This window comes from Abramis brama (genome assembly GCF_963993115.1).
Source record: "Abramis brama genome assembly, chromosome: 1".
NCBI lineage: Eukaryota > Metazoa > Chordata > Actinopteri > Cypriniformes > Leuciscidae > Abramis > Abramis brama.
Window position 1 is genome coordinate 60,693,519 of NC_139963.1, and position 22,551 is coordinate 60,716,069.

Consider the following 22,551-nt stretch of genomic DNA (forward strand, 5'->3'; position numbering starts at 1 on the left):
GCAAGAGACATGTATGTGGGTCGAGTGGCAGATAGATGGCAGTAAAGGCAGCGTTGTCGGTGTTCCATGGGCCACTGGTGGAGTCTTCATTCTGTCTTATGTCTGAAATCATTGACTCGAGAAGTGGCAGCATGAATATTTCCACTCTGAGTGCCATCCAAACTGTGAAACACACCTTGCTGACCTGGAAGCAGACGGGGTTGCAGAAGTTTAAAAGGGAAGACCTGAAGTATGGGCCAGTGGACCAAAGGATGTGCTACTACATCATGTCGGCCGGAACCAAGGACAAAGCTTTGAGGAAGCAGGCAACCCTAAAGGAGATGGAACGAAGGAGGGAGTTTGACTGCCAGCCATCCTCAAGTGCTGCCGCAGCAAGAAGAGCCAAGGCAGAAGAGGAGGCGCTGGCCAGAAGGCGGCATGCAGCCAAACAACGCAAAAGAGCTTGTGAAACACTCGTCCAAGCTAAGAGAAAAAAAAAAAAAAATTTCATGTGTGTCTGTCTTTTATTTTTTATTTGTGTCATGCGTCACAACACTTCCTTGAGTTCCAGGCATTTCCGTGTTGTAAATAAAATCATTTTTTAAATATTAAATGTGTCATTCTCTTTAAGCCTCAAGGATGTTTTGACATTGAGTTTTGATAAGTATGCTGATTTTTGTTAAGTCACGCTCAGAAATGTGTCATTTGCATATTAAAATCACAAAAAACAACAACAACAACAACAAAAAAATCGAGCTGGGGGCACGAGACCACCCCCACCCCCCGTGGCACTGTCACCTTTTTAACTCTGAGGACAGGTGGTTTGCAGGTCTGTTCATAGTAATTGTTCTGACTTATAAATAAAATAAAAATGGACAATACAATTTTGATAAAATGAGTAAAGAGTTTAATCAATAATTACATGAAGTAAATATAAAAATACAAACAATAAAGTAAAAGTTAAGGAGAATGAGACAGATATCTCTCTTTACTGACTTATAAGAGCCAAAGCATCTCAAGAGAAAAAGAGAAGAAAAGTGTCCAGTTTCAAAGATACATAAAAGTATATATTGAGTTTGCATTGAATAGTAGAAGTGGAAGAGAAACTAGATGTTCTGATGAAAAACAATGAAGAATGAGTTAAAAATTAATCTCAGATTCATGTCTCTCATAAAATTGTTATGGCCTTTTCTCCAGTGTGAATTTTTTGGCACTCTTTCAGTTCATCTTCTGTTGTAAAGGACTTCCAGCACTGAAACACACACCGCCGTGTCTTTTCTGCTGTAATATTACTAATGAATCTTCTTCCTTTGTGTGAATCTTCAGGTGTTTCTTCAGGACTGATGCCCAATGAAACTGTTTACTGCACTGATCACAGTTAAATGGTATTTCTCCCAGTGTGAACTCTCATGTGAAGCTTAAGAGATGATTTGTGTCTGAAACTAGTTCTGCAGTGAACACACATATGGGGCTTTTCTCCAGTGTGGATCCTCTCATGTATTTTCAGATGTGATGAGTGACTGAATCTCTTGTCACAGTGTGAACATTTGTAAGGTTTTTCTCCAGTGTGAATTCTCTCATGTGTATTCAGACCTGTTGATTGACTGAATCTCTTGTCACAGTGTGAACACATGTAAGGTTTTTCTCCAGTGTGGTTCCTCTCATGTATTTTCAGACTTGTTAAATTATTGAATCTCTTGTCACAGTGTGAACAATTGTAAGGCTTTTCTCCAGTGTGGATCCTCTCATGTGTTTTCAAACTTTCTGATCGACTGAATCTCTTGTCACAGTGTGAACACTTGTAAGGTTTTTCTCCAGTGTGAATTCTCTGGTGCAGTTTTAATTTGTCCGCTGTAATAAAAGTCTTCTCACACTCAAAACACACATACTCTCTCACACCATTATGTATTTTCTGATGTGCATGTAAATATGGCAGCAGTGAAAAACTCTTCCCACACACAGAACATGAATGCGGCTTCTCCTTCGTATGAACTGTCAGGTGTGTCTTCAGGTGTAATGCACTAAAAAAAGTTTTGCCGCACTGATCACATGTGAACGGCTTCTCTCCGGTGTGGATCATCATGTGACGCACAAGACTTTGTTTGGTTGTGAAACTGTTTCCACACTGAACACACATATTTGACTTTTCTCCAGTGTGGATCCTCTTGTGTTTGGTCAGATGTTGTTTTCGTGCAAAACTCGTCCCGCATTGATCACATGTGAACGGCTTCTCTCCAGTGTGAACTCTAATGTGAATCTCAAGACTTTGTTTGGTTGTGATACTCTTTCCACACTGAGTGCAGGTGAAAGATTTCTTGGCTCTAGTTTTCTTTAAAAATGTCTTTTTAGTCTTTGAGCGACTCAAAGGTTTTTCTCCAGGTTTGACATGATGTTCCTCCTCCACTTCACTCGGTTCTTCACTCTCCTCCTTCACTTCACTCAGTTCTTCACTCTCCTCTTTCACTTCACTCAGTTCTTCACTCTCCTCCTTCACTTCACTCAGTTCTTCACTCTCCTCCTTCACTTCACTCAGTTCATCACTCTCCTCCTTCACTTCACTCAGTTCTTCACTCTCCTCCACTTCACTCAGTTCTTCACTCTCCTCCTTCACTTCACTCGGTTCTTCTCTCTCCTCCTTCACTTCACTCTCCTCCTTCACTTCACTCGGTTTTTCACTCTCCTCCTTCACTTCACTCGGTTCTTCACTCTCCTCCTCCACTTCACTCGGTTCTTCTCTCTCCTCCTTCACTTCACTCAGTTCACCACTCTCCTCCTTCACTTCACTCAGTTCTTCACTCTCCTCCTTCACTTCACTCAGTTCTTCACTCTCCTCCTTCACTTCACTCAGTTCTTCACTCTCCTCCTCCACTTCACTTAGTTCTTCACTCTCCTCCTTCACTTCACTCAGTTCTTCACTCTCCTCCTTCACTTCCATCAGGTCTGAAATCAAAGAAAAAGGTTTAATTTCATTTTCAGCAAAATAATTTGAAGAGAGAAATATGAAAGTGAGCCCTGATGTAATAGCAGAAAGTACTAGTAGACAACTGCTATAAACTATCATAATTCTGGTGTTTTCATAAATTAATTGTATGAATGAGGTACCAGTTATTCTTGAGATCAGGGACAAAAAAGGTTTTGATGTTCTAAAAAAAAAAATCGTCATTATTTTAAAAACCAGTGTATACATATTTGTTAAATGAGGGTTTGGCTATGTAACCATGTTTTGGAACAACCTCCCAGGTTTAATTTTTTTTATATAAATTAGAGGTTTGCGGGATCAACACTGGATTTTTGTCAACACCATCAGACACACAGAATGTGTATACAATTATTTTTAATTAAATTATCACAGATATTTTGACTCTTAGCAGTTTTTAATTGTCTTAATCACATAAAAATGTTTTTAAATGAATCATATCACCTTTTAAAAGAGCGATTAGTCAATGTTTAATGATTGTGGTTTAGGTTGTATGGATTAATAAATATATCATTTAATTGCCATAATGAACAGTGATACTAAGAAGCATACAAATTACACAATAACTTTGAAAATGCAACCATTTTATTAACAAATATTCTTGAGGGAACAAAACAGCTCATCTTTAAAAAAACAATATATCATTCTGACGGAGTTGAAAAGGCATCAACGGTGTTGACACAAAACTGACGGTGGTGACAAACTTGTAAGAAACAGAAATATATTTCATTCAAAAGGACCATTGAACTCTCACAAATATCGTAACATTGCAAGATATGAAGAAAACATATTATATAACCAATTTTTCATCTCATGGGACTTTACAGGCAATAGAAAAAGAAATGAACCCCCTTTGTAAAGTCCACACCATTTTCAAGTATATGCTGCTAATAAAGTATATAAACTAATTCAAATCATCCATAGTCAAAATGGCAGCTAAACCTTTAAAATATTGCTAAACTGTCATAAAAACTTAACATTTGACTTCTCAAGGCCATCAATGGAGTTTAAACACCAGGCAACAGACGATGAAATCCATGACATATGCTGCTGGTGCTGCTTGTACGGACGGGTGATGATGGCTCATTCAGCTTGACTAGAATTTCTTTAAATGGCATAAAGCAGACATCCCGCCGTCCTTGTTTTTTCTGAAAACAAACATTTGGCCCATGAGGGTGAAAAAATTCAACTTGAACATCTTGATGCTCTGGGTCAATTGTTATGGCTTTAGCCAGCCACCAGTTCTGTTCGTACATGACAACAAGCCAGTCTCCACTCTGAGTATCATCGGGGCCTATCCCAGTTGTTGTGCCCTCAGGTTCTCTGCTAGGCTCTTTCTCCATGGCCTCCATCAGCATCGCCAGAGGACTCTGTCTGGGTCCTTCATCTGGGTCCTGACGGGTGCCATCCAAAGTGTGAGTAACAGGGCTGAAACACTGGCAAATCTGTGGCTCACTGCAAAAACATGAAATGTTTCTACAATGGATGATGTTCCCTTGAGCTACAACTTGATGAATCTTCCTTGTTCCAGGGATGGATTTCAGGGCTGGCATGAGGAGAGTGTCATAGGACTGAAAATCATCACTGGTAACGTATTGCAGCTTGACACCACTTAGGCTGCTGGACACCATCTCATAAAATGCTCTGCCATCCACAATGTCCCGACCTCTCGCCACAATACTGTCTGCACACCTCTTAACTGTTGCCCCAATGCCATCTGGGGCACCCTTGCCATGTGATGTAGGAAAGAAATTACACGTTGCATTCTTGAATCCCAGTTGGGGAGGGACAGCACAGAGGAGATGAAAGTTCTTCTTATTTTTGTACTGTTTGCTTGGACCATCTGACCAAAAGTGAACAGTATTAATCTTTGGAAATCTTGCATGAATGGCTGTCAGGATTTGATCCATATAGGTCCAGATGGCTGCAGCATCCTGACGCTTGGACTCTGAGACCGTGCAGAATCCTGCCTTTTCATGTGTGGTGTAGAACATGCCTGTATGAAGTGTGAGCTGTGGGAGGTTTTGCCCATAGTGACAGGATTGTACTTCTGAGCTGAATTTACATTTCCAGGCCTCAGAGAAGTCAACATGAACAATAACAGTGGTTTCATCACAATTTGTTATCATGTTCCGGTACTCCTTGGTTTGATTTTGAACTGAATGGACATGGGTGGTTGTCTCATTTCTTAGTTTGTCTTGGTAGAGAATCATAAGCTCTGAAAGAATGCCAGTGTGTTCCACAAGTTTGGTGTGAAAGTGAGCTCCATCTTCTGTTCGCTCCTCAATACGCTTTCCACTGCTTTCACTTCACTTGTGTTTTCCCTTGCTCTGGAGAAAGAACTGAACATTTGTTCAGACATCGGGTGCAAGTACGTAAAAGACAAGATTCGTTTGCTGGAGAACAACATACAAGTTGGAAACTCTCTTCAAGTTTGCTGGTTGTTAAAGCATTGAATGACTTCAGGACCTCAAGCATCAGTGTTGCATTCTCATGGTACAGACACTGACATGTCTTTCGGTCTGAGGCTCTTGGAGATGTAATGTGAAATGGACGCAATGCACAGAAGGACGAGTTACTAAGTCTAATGTTTGGGTTTTGCTGGACAAATGCAATGTGAAGGTTTTGCATCGTGTTGGTCAGAATCATCCTTTGATGTTTTACTTTTTTCCTGGTAATGGTGTCTTGCTTGTCTGTCATCCTTGCATTGTTTTCCAAAAAACTGTGAACACTTAGGGATATGGTCTGGAGGAACCTAGGCTTCCTTTGTTTTGGTATTTTTTCTGTCAGTGTTTTGTAAGTCAGGCCAAACTCATGAACCCTGTGGATAGGAATACTTCTTGAGAATTTGGCCAAACAAATACAGTTTTGGATGCTGGGATGCAAGTTTACCTCTTCTGTGGGTGCGAGGAGCATTTCTTCTCAGCTCTGCAGTCATTGCATGGTGGAAGAGCAGTGATCTTTTGATTAAAGGATTTCTGAGTTGGCTCCCTTGAACTAGCATCTCTGTTTTGGTCTGTGTTTTCTTATTTTGAATACGTTTTCCACGTTCAAGTCGCTTTCTCAGCTTGTCTCTCTCTTTTTTAACTTGTCAAGTTTGTCTTTCAGTGCTTTAATCGCTCTGGAGTGTCTTTTTCTAGTTTTGTCTCTTTCCCTTTCACCAGCAACTAGCTGTCTACTACTCCTTGGCTCCTCAAAACTGATGTCCAAAGGAGTCTGTGGTGTTCCTGATGGTGTTGACATCTGACGGAGTTGACAAAATACCATGTTTCCTCTCATAACACATGTGCTTCTCACAGGAGCCATCTTGTTTATCATTTGTTGCTTGTAACCTTTATACTTTATTTAAATTAAGCATTTATAACAGAAAATATCATACAAATAAAAAACAGATATAATACGGATGAACAAATGATAAAGCTCGGGTTACTGAATATTCGATCACTTACTTCAAAATCACTTATTGTTAATGATAAGACTATAACCTAGATGTGCTGTGTTTGACAGAAACCTGGCTAAAACCAGACAATTATATTACCTTAAATGAGTCCACCCCGCAAGATTACTGTTATAAACATGAACCTCGTCTGAAAGGCAAAGGGGGAGGTGTTGCTGTAATTTATAGTAATATCTTCAGAATTACTGAGAAGTCTTGTTTTAAATATAATTCTTTTGAAGTGTTGTTGCTAAATGTAACACTATCAAGTGTAAATGATAAATCACGTTTAACATTTGTGCTGGCTACTGTATACAGGCCACCATATAGACTTTATCAAAGAATTTGCTGATTTTCTATCAGAGTTAGTACTGGCTGCAGATAAAGTCCTAATTGTTGGTGATTTTAATATACATATAGATAACGAAAAAGATGCATTGGGATTGGCATTTAAAGATATTCTGAACTCAATTGCAGTTAGACAACACATGTCAGGACCTACTCATTGTCGCAATCATACTCTAGATCTAATATTATCACATGGAATAGATGTTGATGCCGTTGAAATTCTGCAGCAGAGCGATGACATCTCAGATCATTATTTAGTCTCGTGTAAACTTCATTTAGCCAAGGCTGCAAAGCCGACTCCGTGTTACAAATATGTTAGACCTATCACTTCTGCCTCTAAAGATTGCTTTATTAATGATCTTCCTGATCAGTTTCATAATCTCAGCATCCCAGATAGCTTAGAAGAACTAGATATTGCGACAGAAACTCTTAAAGGACAAGTTCGGTATTTTACACTTAAAGCCCTGTTTACAGATCGTTTCTGATGAAATAGAACGGTTAAGATTGAAATTTGGACACATGCTTCTGTCCCGAGAATTTTCGCTTTCTATAGTAGCACCCCCCCACCTCCAGAATGGCTGCATATGGGCACTGGAACAATCCTTCCTAAAAACGCATTAAACTTTCGTTTACAAAGACATGAAACTTACGAGTGGTCAGGGGTGTTCACTGATATGCTCACACAAAAATCGCTGCAAAAGATGCTTTCCAACAGGTTTTATCTTAGTTTTTGTCCAACTCCATTGACTTGTATTGGATGTGTTGTGAGGTATGGTATTACTCCGCTGGGCTGGAATGTCTATTATTCAAGCTCTTAACTGAAGATTGTACGGGTGTGAGGCATTTGGAAAAATAGGTCCACAGTTTTACAACGAATGGTAAAACACCTGTTGGAAAGCATCTTTTGCAGCGATTTTTGGGTGAGCATATCAGTGAACACCCCTGACCACTCGCTGAGTTTCACGTCTTGTAAACAAAAGTTTAATGCGTTTTAGGAAGGATTGTTTATTGTATTGTATATATATACATAAAATGAATGGTTTGTTGGTTTGTGCCTTGTAGGCATAAGCTATGTGCTGTGCTGCATAAAATAATAATAACAATAGCCTATAAATCGTTAAAAAGGAACACTTAAAAAAATTACAAAAATATATGTCATACTGAAAATAAACATTTGGAGTAAAAAAAAATGAAGCCTATTGTTTGGCGCATTTTGCTTTTCAAACGCGTGCAGAGAACATTTACTGAAGGGATCAAGCCGCTCAATCCACAAACATATTATTCATAATATGAAACATGAAACATAATATTCACCATAGTACAATCATACTAGCCTACTTTTATCATGCTGTTTTATTATAGAATATAAAAACATCCTCGTGTCGAATATGTATACATTTAGCACTGAAAGGTTGCCTACCAGTCTAGTTCACATTTCAACATGTTTCTGTCTATATATAGATACATATACATGTATGATATTAGGCTTAGTTCATGTTTTTACTCCAATCTCATTTCATAACATACATTTTAATCTGGCACCACCAGTTTAAAATGTCTTACCTTAAAAATCGTCTCATCTTCAAATCGCGTTCTTCTAATTCTTCTGAGGTAAATCCAAGGTAAACAGCACAGCACAGCACAAACACAGTCTTCCAAACTCGATGGAAAGCAGAGGAGTAAGTTACCGAAGTCTCTGATTCTTTGTTTTGAGGTAATGAGGGCATTTACAGGTCTGCGTTTCTCCACGTGGATCATTTGCATGTCAATCGCTCGTGGGCACATTAGAGTTAATTAGGATGCGTTTGAGAAACTGTACATGCCGCTGCTTTCATACAGATTACTTAAACAGAGAATATTTGTTTTTTATATAATTTACATACTTTAAAAATAGAGACTCCAAGCGTTGTATCACGTGTTTCAAGTCTGTGTGACAAACATTCGCTGAGTTGCAGGTCATTTTCTGTCGCGTTTCAGAATGAGTTTCACATTGAGAGAGACGGCAGAACGCGCATCATGTTTATTTTCTTTATTTTACGAAAAACACAACATTTTGTTTTTATTATGAGTGTACACAAATAAAAGAAGACATTTAACAGTTTTGAATGATGTACAACACAAGCATGTAAGATCAAAATCAACAGAGTATTTTGAGTCTCTTTTGCACTGATCTGAAAAAAAAAAAGCCCGATAGCCGACTTCAGGGGGTTAAATTGTACAAATATTTCACAATATTACTGTTTCTACAAAATTGTATCCACAGTACAATTATCACATTAACGATAATGATAATTTGCTGAGCCAGGAGAAACTGTACCTCTGTATCTCTTTAGTTTCATACAGATTACATTGCAGGAGAATATTGGTTTTAATTTGCAAAATATATATAAACTATATTGATAAATATCCAACATTTTTGTAACATGGCTGCAATTTTTTTTAGCTTGATATAAATGTAAAATAAAACAGCTATAATATTTAATTTGACCTGATTTTGACAATCATTATGAAAGTTTCTCAAACCCTTTACTGACCATTTGTTGAAAACGAAAAATTAATAACAACAATAAAAAAAACTATAACCATTTTAAAAAAGTGATGAAGTGCTTGAATGTGTCTAACATGAATGTTCTTCAGCATCATGAATGAATGAAGAATAAACACCAACCTCTTTGTTCTTCAGAATCTTCAGTGTGTTTCATTCTGCAGGGTTCTGGATCACTCATGTTCTCACTGTCCTCTTTAATAAACTCAGTCTTTGCAGATTTCAGCTCTTCCTGATGCTCTGATGCTCGTCTTCACTTGTAGCTGATGGGAATTTACAGCATTTATTGGAGAATTGCTGTGGGAGGAGCTTCACTGATGATGTAATTGCTCTGGGAGGAGCTTCACTGATGATGTAACTAGTGGGAGGAGCTGATCTGCCTAAATAAAAAAAATATCAGCTACTGAGTTTGGTTTTATACCAATTGATAACAGAATATAAATAATGTAAATTCTTCCAATTATAAATAATGGTAAAAAAAAAAATTACAGAAACATAGGGGAGAGTGGGGAACAACCTAATGCAGGGCTAGTTGAAACACCCTTGTTTTAAATACTTCCACACATGCTAACATTTCGAAACTTAGTGTATTTACTAGTTGCCATTTCAACACTATATAGATTTAAAAAAAAATTGTGCCAAAATTCAGAAATCCTTGGAAGATTTCACTGAACATTTATTTAACCATAGCTAACCCCCTGGGGTCAGCTATCGCGCCGGCGCGATAGGCTCGTTTTTTCCTTATCCGTTCCAAAAAAAAAAAAAAAAAAAAAAATTATATATATATATATTACTTTTTATCTTATATGCTTGTGTTATACATCAATCGATCCTGTTAAGTGTGTATTATTTTTGTGTATACTCACAATAAAAACAAAGTGTTGTGTTTTTCGCCAAATAAAGAAAAATAAACATGATGCGAGTTCTGCCTCCTCTCTGTCAGTGAAGTCCATTCTGAAACGCGTCCGAAAATGAACCATAACTCAGCGAATACTCAGTCAAACAGGCATACAGACACACAGGCATGAAGCTTGAATTCTCTTCTTTTAAATGAAGTAATTTTTATTTTTAAAAAAATATTCTCTGTTTATGTAATCTTTATGAAAAGAGAGAGATGTCAGTCGTTCTCATCTCAGCTCATTACGTTTTAATCTGCCCCGCCCACAGAGATGCGCGCGCTATTCAAACGCAAATGACTGAGGCGATCCATGCAAACTGTGAACGCCCCCATCCATATCAGCTCGAGAAAACACATCAAGCTTATTCAGATCATTGTGTCTCGCAGCCCTGTGAGGAATAATAATAATGGAAAATGTAACTCAGAAGTGCTGGTATTTCGAGGAGCAACGGATGGAATACTGTAGTAAGTTTTTTTCATTCTCAAGTAAATCGCGTTTCTGTGTGAATGAATGAACGGCAGAGATGCGCTGTTTACCACAACTCGCAAAAAGACGGTTTAAATTTGAATCGCGTTTCTGTGTGTGAATGAATGATCTGCTTTTAGCAAACTATTTTGCTATACTTAGGCCTGTCACGATTATGAAATTTGGCTGACGATTAATTGTCTAAAAAATAATTGCGGTTATGCCAATTAATTGTCAGTTTTAGGGCTTTGACGATTAATTGTCTGTGTTAGGGCTTTGGCGATTATGCCGATTAATTGTCTGTTTTAGGGCTTTGTGCTTCATTCATTAAATAATTGTGATGAATTTAATCCTTTGCAAGTTATCATTTTGCAGTGTAAGATTACAGTTAACACCTTTAAATATTAAATAAATATATTCAATAGCTATGACAATTTGTTTATTAAACTTAGTGAGTGTATAAATCAGCAGCAAAAAGTAATTTTTGAAAACATCTGCACAGTAATTTAATAAAATCTAAACATGTTAATAAAAACAAATGTGCACAAACCATGATAATATGATACGCTTCAAAACAGAGCGGAACAAAGCGTGTATGCGCATCGCGGGTGCAGAATGATGTGCTTAATGCAACATGGAGTCACAGTGCGCAGCGCTGCACAATTGCGCATTTAAAAGTTCACGGCACAAAGCGAAGAAATGTCGAGGGCACAAATCCTAGTGTATATCAGTCCAACAGCAGGGCTCCATACTAACTTTTTGCCTTGGTTGCACTGGTGTGCCTAACTTTTTTATTAAGGTGCACCAGCACAAAATTTGGGTGCACCCAAATTTTTCCTCGGCTCGCATCACCTTTAACGCCACAATTTCAAGGTCACTTTTTTATCACGCTCTATACATATTCATATATATTATGTAAATGATTTTAAACAAGAAGGTGTAGGTAAATACTTTTTTTTTTTTTTTTTGAAGCATAATTATTAACGGTATTCCTATTCTTACCAATACTGCTTATCGATCCGGTACTTTAACTGTATTCTTATGGTACTTTTTGTTTTATATATATAATAAACAAAGATAAACAATAGATAAACAAAAGATAAACCATTAAACAAAGATACACATTATATAGGCCTACACAGTGCTTTAATTTCAGGAAGGCCTACTAACATTACCGTTCAGGCATCTAATAAAGTAATAAAATGTAAAATAACACTGTACAACTTATCATAAATATAGGCTATTAATGCTTATTAAAGCTGAAGTTATTCTTTCAAGAGCTGTGAGTAATTTTTCTCTTGTTGTTTGATTGGCAGTAATGGCGCAATCGTCCGCATGTTTATTATTGTATTAGACTGCGGCCCCTTTAAGACCGAGTGCAGATCTAATAGGCGACTGATGCACCATATTCTCCCAACTATTTCCATAACTACGTCCATTTAAGACATAAACTGTTTTTAGTTAATCTCCAAGCCGGTAATTTTGACACACATTTGTGTACAATTGATCGTTTAGACGCGCACATGAAACCGAAAGTATAATTTGCTTGTCTCGGTCTGTTTCGGAGCGCGCGCCGTCTTGCGAACAGCATCTCTTGCGTTGATTTTTGTGTTTTTAATAGCTCTTTTAATTATTAAACGCGTCCCGCAATTTAGCTACGGTAGTTAGACTGCATTTTACAACATTCACCGATCGTGCTGATTCTGTCATTAAGTTTGTTTTAGGGAGAAATGACAGCGTAAGGCTATGTTCACACTTAGCGTCTTTTTTGACAAGAAAAAGTTGACAACGGCGTTTTTTTAGCAAAAAAAATCGCTGGCAGCGTTCGGTTACAAATAGCAGCTGAGCGCGTCTTTTGTTGCTATAACAACAGCTGCAACAGTAGCCTAGTCCTGTGTGATGCAAAAAAATGTCGAGAAAGAGAAAGTTGGCTCTTGCGTTGGCTTTTGAAGTTACCGGGGAGCAGAATGTCGGTTCACAAAGACGTTTGTGGGTGCACGACATTATACGGGGAAGGAAACATACAAGTACATTCATTTTTTCTTGTTGTTCTTGTTGTTATGGAAACGACAGGTCTCGCTACTCGCTTGTCATTGGTCAGCTGTCAAAAAGGCGCTTGACGTAGGGCGTTCTTTTCAGAAAAGTTGAACTTTTTTCAACTTAAAAAGACGCTCTGAGCTGCAGAAAAAGACGCCGGCGGTGGCGTCTAAAAAAGCGCTCAGGACTTTTTTGAAAAAACGGTTTACTCCATAGGGTTATAATGTAGAACAGACGCTGGCAGTTTGAAAAAAGACGCTAAGTGTGAACATAGCCTAATGCTGCGAAGGGAAGAAGTTGCGCTTAGTTAGATAGTTTTTAATGTTTTTACCTCAATATATTATTTTTTAATAATCTTTGGAAGCCGAAATTTAAAATAAAATCAGACTAATATAACAGACCTTAAGTGTAACCAGGCTACGTTTGAATGTTTAATTCTTTCCTCCGTCGTCACTCATTAAGCAGGGCTGTCGTTTTGTGCGAGCTGTGGCGCCGCGTGAGAGAAAAGTGTGAGTTTCGTCAAAGGAGAACATACGCTTAGTTCGTGGAGAGGCAGCGGATGCGAGGACGTTAGATGCACCGGTGCGACCTAGGAAAAATTTTAGTCGCACTCTAGAGCCCTGAACAGTTCATTGATCATCTGTCCCTCACATTAAGCTATGGAATGGCTTCAGATGACTTTGAATATATTGCTGGAAAACGTAATTAGTGCTTGTCTATTTATTTTGGTCCATGACTCCTCCTTGTGCCGTAGGCCTATAAAAGAGCGCAATAATCGCGGTTGTCTGAAACAATCGCGGTTAGATCAAATAATCGCGATCAGACGGTTATTTAATTATCGCGACAGGCCTAGCTATACTGAGTAAAAATTTACTGAAATATGTTGAAATAAAATGTATTTGTATAAGCAACATATTAAACTGCAAATTAACATTTATATTCCTTATAATAAAAACGAAAGACCTATGTTACAGACATATGAAAGACAACATTTCGTTGACTAGTTTTGGGTAGATTACACATTTTTACTGTAAAATATCTGCCACCTCAAATAAGCTTTTGTTTGCCAATTTTTGCTAATATGTTAAATATAGTATGTTTTGTCAATGTAGGCTATATTCAAAGTAATGAATCCTTAACTTTGAAATATGTATGATAAAATGTATACTTTAGTTTTTACAAAGAAAGATTACACTTGAATTGTTGTTGTAATTGTAACCTTTTTAATAAAAAAAAAATATTTACAAGGTAGATGTAAACAAATTTTAAAAGGTAAATATAAGCCTTTTCTTTAAATAATTTTTATTGTGTTTTATTATTGACAAATTTGGGGAGAGGATACATATTCCAAAACTGAAAATACAGTATGAGAATTAACTGCACAATTACTAGACATGTTTTCCTTGGATATTATACAATTTGCAAGCACAATTTGTGAAAAAAAAAAAAAAAAAATTGAGATGCTTCCAACTGTGAACCAACTTGGTAGAATATATATATATATATATATATATATATATATATATATACTGCTCTTGCATTCTTTCTTGTGGCTATAGGTGACACACCTGAATGAATGGCTCATTAGGTATGTGGGCCCCATTGTCTCCTCAGGTGTGAATCACTAAATATGCATGATGGTGTTGAATTGTTGACGCCCTTTGCACATATGGCCTTTCCAAACAAAAAGTGTTTTACATGATTTAAGTCAATGTATTGTTATTATCTATTTCTGGTGTTTATTTTAAATTAGACAAATCTGATATTATTTTAATCCCCAATATGTTGTTTAATAGTTTATATGGTTCTTTAATGCTTTGCTAACTAGCAGAAGACACTAGCAGGGTTTGAATCTCAGTTGTGCAGGCAGGGCATGTTATATGTGAACACAGGGCTGTCAACTCTCACGCATTTCCCGTGAGACTCACGCAATTGACACTTTTCACACGCTCTCACGCCACACATCCATTTTCTCACGCACAGAAAAATCGCGAAGCATAGAGGACACAGAGATTGACAGACTGGACAGAGCAGGTTACTTATGATATTCAAAAATCTCAGCTCTCAGATTCTCTCAATTTTATTACGAAACACAAACAATAAATACCGTTTTGGCGCTTGTAAATGTGACGTGACAGATCCCTAGCGGTACATGAACCCATCATCTCCTCTAGCTCATAGTAAATAAACACGAATTAACAATGTTGATAGATACAGTACAACTTACTGAATATAGAATATCTTATATTATTATAATTTAATGACCATAATATAGGCTATAGCACATTAGTTGGCTAGAAATAAAGAGCTATAGAGAGTATTTTGCTAAACGATTTACTTAAATCATAAAGTTGTTATTATAATAAATACGCATTATATTTAATTTGAGTTATTTTTAACCTTAAATAATACTACCAGCTGACAGGGCTCTCTGTATGTTTACAGCATTAGGTGAGATTTTAAGAAAAAAAAATTATTTTATTTTTTTATAAAAAAGCCATTATTTAATGTCATTCACCATCATTTTTAGCCTCTCTAATTTTTTTTAAAGTATCGGTTCAGGCACCGTTTAGGCAACGGTACCATTTTAAAAGTATTGATTTGGCACCAGTATTGGAAAAAAACCCAAACGATACCCAACCCTACTGCTGTGTTCATCTGATAAACCTTGAACAGCTCTTTAACAGACATCTTGGAGCTTTTATGCTATCTGTGATATTAATTGCAATAAAGTAATTAGATCAATAACATATTTTAGTTTTGTATGTTCAGAAACTGATGATGGCCATAAAACTTTTAAAAAAAGAGAAGCAGCATTATTTATTATATTATTTAACATGTCCAGTTTCAAATTTCATTAATATTTAGGTATATCTGATATCTGATATTAATTGTATTATATTTATCTATCATTTATGTATAGATTTTAACTTTCCCCATGTTCATTACTCATGACAAGGACAATATAAATATAAAGTGTTTATAATTATCTGCTATATATTTCAATTTTAGCATTATAATCTGCAAAAAAGAAATGTCAACAAATAAATATAAAGGTAGGCTTCAATTAAAACTTGAGATCGTTTCCCATCAATTCCCCTCACAGATTTCAAACTTTGACTCTTGACTTGACATTCAGTAACAGTTCTCACACAAACATCGAGACAATCACACAGACGAACACAAAATCGCTCAGGGGTGCGTTTCCCGAAAGCATCGTTGGCCAACTATGGTCGCAAGTTCCGTCGTTACCAATAGAGTTCAATGGACATTGCGATGAACTTGCGACCATAGTTGGCCAACGATGCTTTCGGGAAACGCACCCCTGGTCTGAATGAACTCAACATATTCTCCTCATGCTCGCTGCTGCACTAAATGTTTATTTCAGTAGGAAGACGCCAGAAAAGACACACAATACAGAAATGAGCCTGTCGCTTAATCAAACTGTATAAAGTGTGATGGTTGTGTAAATATGAGAAATACCGTGAACTGCTCTCTCCTCACTTTCTTCTTCTTCTTCTTCTTCTTCTTCTGATATTAGAGGCAGACTATAGTCGCTAGAATGGGGTATTGCTGCCCTCCTCAGTTCATTTGAAGAATTAATAGATTTAACAGATTATATAGTCCAGTCCGGTGCAAAAATTTGAGAACAATTAGTACTGTTTTAATACTATGATGGTACAAGAGTAAAATGGTTACATTTGCATCTAATTTTAGGCATGTGAGTGTTTCCTTGGTTGTTGAGCCCACGTAAAATCTTCGGTCCAGTCGAGAACCTGTAAATCCCCCTTATTAATTATTATTTCTTTTTCGGCCAATCATTTCATTTCATTTCAGTTTGTAGCGAAGCTTAGTGATGAACTAAGATGTTGAGTTTATTATTCTGCCCATTACATTAGCTTTATTGCCCTTACTGACAGTGAGTTACTGTTAAAATAAGCTGTAGATCTGGGTGAAACTGCTCCTGGGTTATTTGTTGAAGGAACCTCCTGCTATTGCTATTAAAGCGGAGCAACAGCATGTTTGTCTGCAAATTTATTAAAAGTATTCAAATGCATAACATCAAATGCATCAATGATAATTCATTGCATTTAAAATCTACATTTCAGACTTTTTGTAATGTATATGTGGAGCTGGATATAAAGGGTTAAGCGGTAAATAATTTAGCCATAAAAACAGACAATAACAATGAGTATAAATGGAGTATAAAGTAGCACCTGTTTTCTGTTGTTTGTTATAGAAAAAATATTGTCCTCTGGAACTGTTTTATTTTATTTTACTTTAGTCACATTGTATTTTTTTACTTTGAATGATAATGTCTCATTGTATTGTTCTGGTTCATGGCATTAATTAAAACTAGAAAAAAAAGTTTGTTGAGACAAAATAAGCGGATAACATCAAGCCTATTTAACAAACACTCTGTCAACTGTTCATGAGCTCCAGACCCTAAAAGATGTATGCAGCGTGTAGCGGACAGTGACACTCGTGACAATCTTGTGTACTTTACAAACAGAATGAGATTTCCTGAATGTACACATATGCACCGAAACATTATGAAAGCCATTCTTCTTAACTTTATTATACTTCTTTCAGGAGTTCTCACGAGAATGAGAGTTGTGAAGCTTTGGGGGTTTTGATGAACTCGATCTAATCCATCTGTGTTTTGATCATTGTTCTGAATCAAGGAACATACTTAAAGTTGATGAGTTGATTTATCTGTGTTTTAATAAGCTCTTGTTCATAGAGATGTTTAGATGGATACTGAGGCTTTTTAGGTTGTGTGGAATCTGAGATCTCTGACCCAGTTTGTTTGATGGCTGCGATACACTGTGTTTTCCTGCTATCTGGCATCAAAGGGATCACTCATCTTTATCACTTATTTGAGAACAACCATTTCATGTCACATTCACACAAAGGTATGGGGTTGGGAGAGAAGATTTTCTTAAATATCAACAACTTATCAAAAAAAAAAAAAAAAAAAAAACAAACAGACTTACCAACAACACATTACAACCTTCTCAGCTTATAGAAGAACTTATGAAAATTAATACCTAAAAAATTAACCTTATATAATAATTTCCAACCTAAACACAACAATAGCACTCCCATCTACTAAGTGGGAATCTGACCTGGTTTTCTCTCCCACCCCTGATTTCTGGGAACAAATCAGTAAGAACACCTTTTCAATGCTCTTTAGGTAGTACAGATGACTATTTACATGCCCTGTGGCTCTGTCAACCAGTTTACTCTTTCTGGAATACGATCACTGAGACACTGTCTACCATCCTGAGCTACAGAATCCCATTGTCTCCAACACTCTTGTCTCCTTGGTGACATCTCTGAAATCCACATCCCGCAAAAAATTTGGAATCCGTTGCTCATCTCTCTAGTTCTTGCTAAGAAAGTAGTCCTCCAAAATTGGAAATCTAAGAAATTTTGCCCCTGCAGCTACCACTTTACACATAAAAAAGCATACACTATCTACACTTATGCATAACATGTTTTCCAACCCTTTTTTTTAACTCTTTTTAACAACATAATTATGACCACCTATGTAAATCACTAATCAATCTACCCAATCACTAATAATACGTCCCAGCGTCTGTCAACTGTACTGTTTTTTTTTTTTCCTCAGCCCTGATAGTGTCCCGTCTCATTTCCTTCTGTTGTCTGTCTGTCACCTTGTTGTGTTTTAGGTGTTATGTGTTTCACTCTGTATGTGGTGCTTTAATCCCCCATGCCCTAATAAGGATCCAGGATCTTACTAAAACATGGTGAAAGGTTATGGTAGGACAACAGTTAAATGCACTGAATATAAATGTAATTTGAATGTAACATATTGTGTAAGTACTTAAAAAATATATTGTCTTCCAAAAAAATATTCGGACACCTATAGGGGGCGACACTAAGCTAAACAGCCACCCATCTGTAGAGCCTTTTTCACTGGTACATGGGGTAACTAAGGGCAACTAAGTCACAAAAACCTACTATATGTCCATTCTCCCATTCGGTGAATGGAGTTTTCTTTCCTGGGGGAGAATGTCCCATGGACCCACTATTTGTCCGATTACCCAATATAGTGGTCAAATGTCCGACTGACCCCCGCTGACCGGTCCCATACCATGCCCCCATCCCACAAACCCACTATTTGTCCGATTAAGTCCCTCCCCTTCCAGTGGACCACCAAGGGACCTTATTTCGGAAAAATATTGTATGGTAGTCAATGGCGAGAGACAACAAATATTTTGATCTCGTTTGAATTGTGCCCTGAATTACACATATGATGTTTGTCAATTTAAAAGATACATTTTAAAGTCAAGAAAGTCACAGTTTGATGTAAAACTGTTGAGCTATAAGACTGTGAAAATACATAATTACAAAGACTACAAACCCAAAAGGCGCACATGTGACGTCATACCTTTTCTCTCAATGAATGAAGCTAACTTTACTGAAGCTAACGTCTGTCATTCTTACGTTATAATCGTAACGTTACGCCATCATACCTGAGTGCTTTGTACCAGACTGCACACATACGAGCAACGTATCTTGCTCGTTGTTTCGCTTCCTGGGTGATGAAAGGACGTTGTTGGATTAAACACATCAGGTGAGATACATATCTGTGTGGTACATATCTAAGTTACCTAGCTAGTAGCAAGCAATGAACGTTAGCTAGGATTACCGCGTTAACTTAGCCATGTCATTTTCATTCACAATATTTAACAGTAAGAGAGTAGTCATGAAGTTAGCAAGAGTTTGGTAAGTATTTAACGTTAGTGAACCCTTTGAAAAGTACTGCCACACCAGTGTGATCTTTCTGGAATATACCATTTTGTGTTAAGTTGTGTGAACATTGAATATTAAAAAGATCAGGCAGTTCAGGAGAATCGAAAGGCAGGAAGGCAGCCATGCATGTAATTGTTCTGGACAAATATTTTCATTGTGATGGTGAGTCAGTCTCCTTTTTTGGCAAGGTAGTTTGATAATTAGTGAGAGTGTGAATGAACAAGTCTGATAGGGAGGAATTATTTATAGTGTTGAAAGTGAGGTGACTTACCTTTTTTGTCTTTTAATTATTTAACCTAATTTGTAAATCGCTGACACAACAAACAGCACCCCACATACAGACACATGTAATGTCACACATTCACACAGTCATCTAAAACCATCTTTACACACTTACAAAAAATGTAACAGTGGCATCTTGTTTTGAAATCATGTGAATAATGGTTCTTTATTCTTCTTTTCCCAGGTCCATCGGCACACCCTGTTCTGCATGTCCTGCTTGCCCATCAATGCTCTTATTTGTATGTAATTAGAAATAAAGAAAAATTAAAATGAAGTTGTGTTTATTCTGAGTCTACCACCAATATTTGTGTTTCCAACATTCAGTGAAGTTTAAAGTGTATTACTTAGCAGTCAATATGTGGCTACAACAGTAAGAGGGGCTAAAACAGAGTTAACACCCTGAGAATGCTAAGGCAAGTACCCAATTAGGGCCATACACACAGGTTCCAAAAGCACTACACAGAAGATGTGAATTCCACAAATCAAATGTTTATTGAAGAATTAGGGGGAAAGGGAAGTTCCTGTAAGAGAAAATATCAAAGGATTATCAGGTTAAGCATTGTATGATATGTTTCGATAATAAGTCAAAAGTAGATGTATTGTAACCGGCAGAGTAGTCACTGTCTGGGTGAAGTTTGTCCCTCTGCAGCTACGGTAGCCCCTGACGTCACGGTGCCCAGCTAGCCAATGAGTGGCTAACAGTTCATTGATGGCTAGACCAGTTTCTATAAAACAGTTTGCACTGTCGGGCTAAGAGAGATTCCCTGGTGTCCAGATAAGTCTACAGTCTTGTTACTGTTTGGATACGTGGTTCCCCTGTGCAACCAAGGTGTCAGACTGATTGCCAGACGCTTCCGGGTAGTCGTGCTGTGTACTACCGAAGGTCTTGGCAAGGCACCCACCGGGTAGCTGTACCGCAATTAAGACGCATCTAGAAGGATTGTGAAGACTGGCGCAAGGGCTGTTTTTACACTGTGTCATTTCGTATGTCACATTGAGGCAGATTGCTCCTGCTGCTTTGCTTTGCCTAAATTAAGTGTATTGATAGTTTTGTCTTTATTTATATTTTCTTTCTTTTGTTTGGTTATTGTGCCATGGCCTCCGTCTAGTGCCCCCGTCCGACGGATGTAGTATTGGCTGTTCCAGTAGTTTACATAGTCCTGATAAGATTTTGCCCAGCTGTATAGAGTATACAGCTGGGCAAAATCTTAGCAGGACTATCCTGCTAGTGATAACGACCTCCTCATCCTTGTCCCCCTTCTCCAGAGTACTAGAGCAGCTGCTCACAGGAGAGGTTCCTGTGTCCGTCTTCGCGCACTGCACAGCGTATTGTAGTGGTAAACTGCACCTCACAATATTGATCGAATCACTTGCTTGTAATGGTTGTGCCTATGTGAGCATGGTGTGTGTGTGTATGCATTTGAGTGTAGGCACCAGAGTTCAGAGCACGGTTGGTGAACTTCACGCTTATCCCGGACAGGTAACCTACCTTGACAGTGAATCAGTATTTTCCTGTTACATTGCTAATTATATTGTCTCTGGTAGCAGCCAATACCAGTCCTGGTCTCTCCCTTTAGGCCAATCCTTTTCGTTTGCACCTACTGTGCCTCTATCATGACGATATGGCTCTTTTAATTATACTATTGACTAATAAAGTACTGTTATTTTTCTACTGAAAGCACGTCTCTGTCTAGTTCATCTTTGGTGTATTTCTATGAACCTGCTTGCCTTAGATTAGGTATTCAACAATTAATGTGCAAAGTATATCTTGGTGTGAGAGGCACCAGGTGGCGTAGTCAAGAACCTTTAAGCCTAGATCTGGTCAAAGTTTCAGAAGGTCACAGTATTAATATATTATAAATAAACAAATTGCAAAGTGAGTGAACAGGGAAAAAAAATCAAATCAGTATTTAGTGTGACCACACTTTGGTCAAGTCAAGTCATCTTCATTTATATAACGCTTTTAACAATGTAGATTGTTTCAAAGCAGCTTTACGGAGATAAACATATAATTTAAGGTAACAGAGATTGTTTTGGCTTTATAGTTGTTGGAGCTACATTAGTTTGCTTTCAGTAGTGGTAATTTTGTTATGATTTTGTTCTCATTAGTAATATATATTTTGGTAATATTCTTTTGTTTTGTTTAGTTAATTGTTTTTATTTATATGTTTAGTCTTTATTTTTTGGTTAGTTTAATAACTACAATGTTTGATTTAGACACCTGAGGGCAGTAGTGGGCACAGGTAAAGGTAAATATAGGTAGGAAGTAGGAGGTGGCGCTGGTTGCCAACCGCTGTTAAAAACAAAAAAGAAGAAGAAGAAGAAGTAGGAGGTGGCCTGTATGCACCTGGTTGATGGGCATATGTTTTTTTTTACCAGCGCGAGAGATGCTGTATTGTTTGCTGAGTTGGAACAAATAAACCAGCCGCAAACCCTGAATCCAGGCTGGAATTTGATTTATTTCTTGCCTGCGTATATCACCTGCCCAGGGTGCTAGAAGTTGTCATTTGAAAGTTTGAGTTAAGTTTGTGGCTGGATGGACTGTTGAATCCAGTCCCTCCTTCCCGATTTGTTACATTGGCTTTTATCCTTTCTATTCGGTTCGCGATTGGCTCGTGGTGGCCAATCATGTCAGGAGGAGCATGTTATAGCTCGAACGTAACCCTAGGTAGTGTGTGATGCTGGAGGCTCGTGTTGTTTGGGTTCACCCAGTTTTTGGTGGTGTCACAGGTATGTAGAGGTCTTTTGAAAATGTTGTACTGTTGCTGGTTTGCTTGGGGTTTATGTGGGATTCTGATTT

At 37.5% G+C, this 22,551-nt stretch overlaps 1 protein-coding gene across 1 annotated transcript; it reads right to left on the minus strand.

Annotated features, from left to right (window-relative positions):
- Positions 1-873: 873 nt before the first annotated feature.
- Positions 874-16,231, minus strand: LOC311078015 (uncharacterized protein). The gene is made up of 3 exons (XM_084106660.1): positions 16,170-16,231; positions 9,409-9,665; positions 874-2,919 (listed from the first exon to the last, which is right to left on the minus strand). Exons 2-3 carry the CDS (start codon positions 9,464-9,466, stop codon positions 1,358-1,360), a joined length of 1,620 nt encoding a protein of 539 aa, XP_083962786.1. The 5' UTR covers positions 9,467-9,665; positions 16,170-16,231; the 3' UTR covers positions 874-1,357.
- Positions 16,232-22,551: the final 6,320 nt, after the last annotated feature.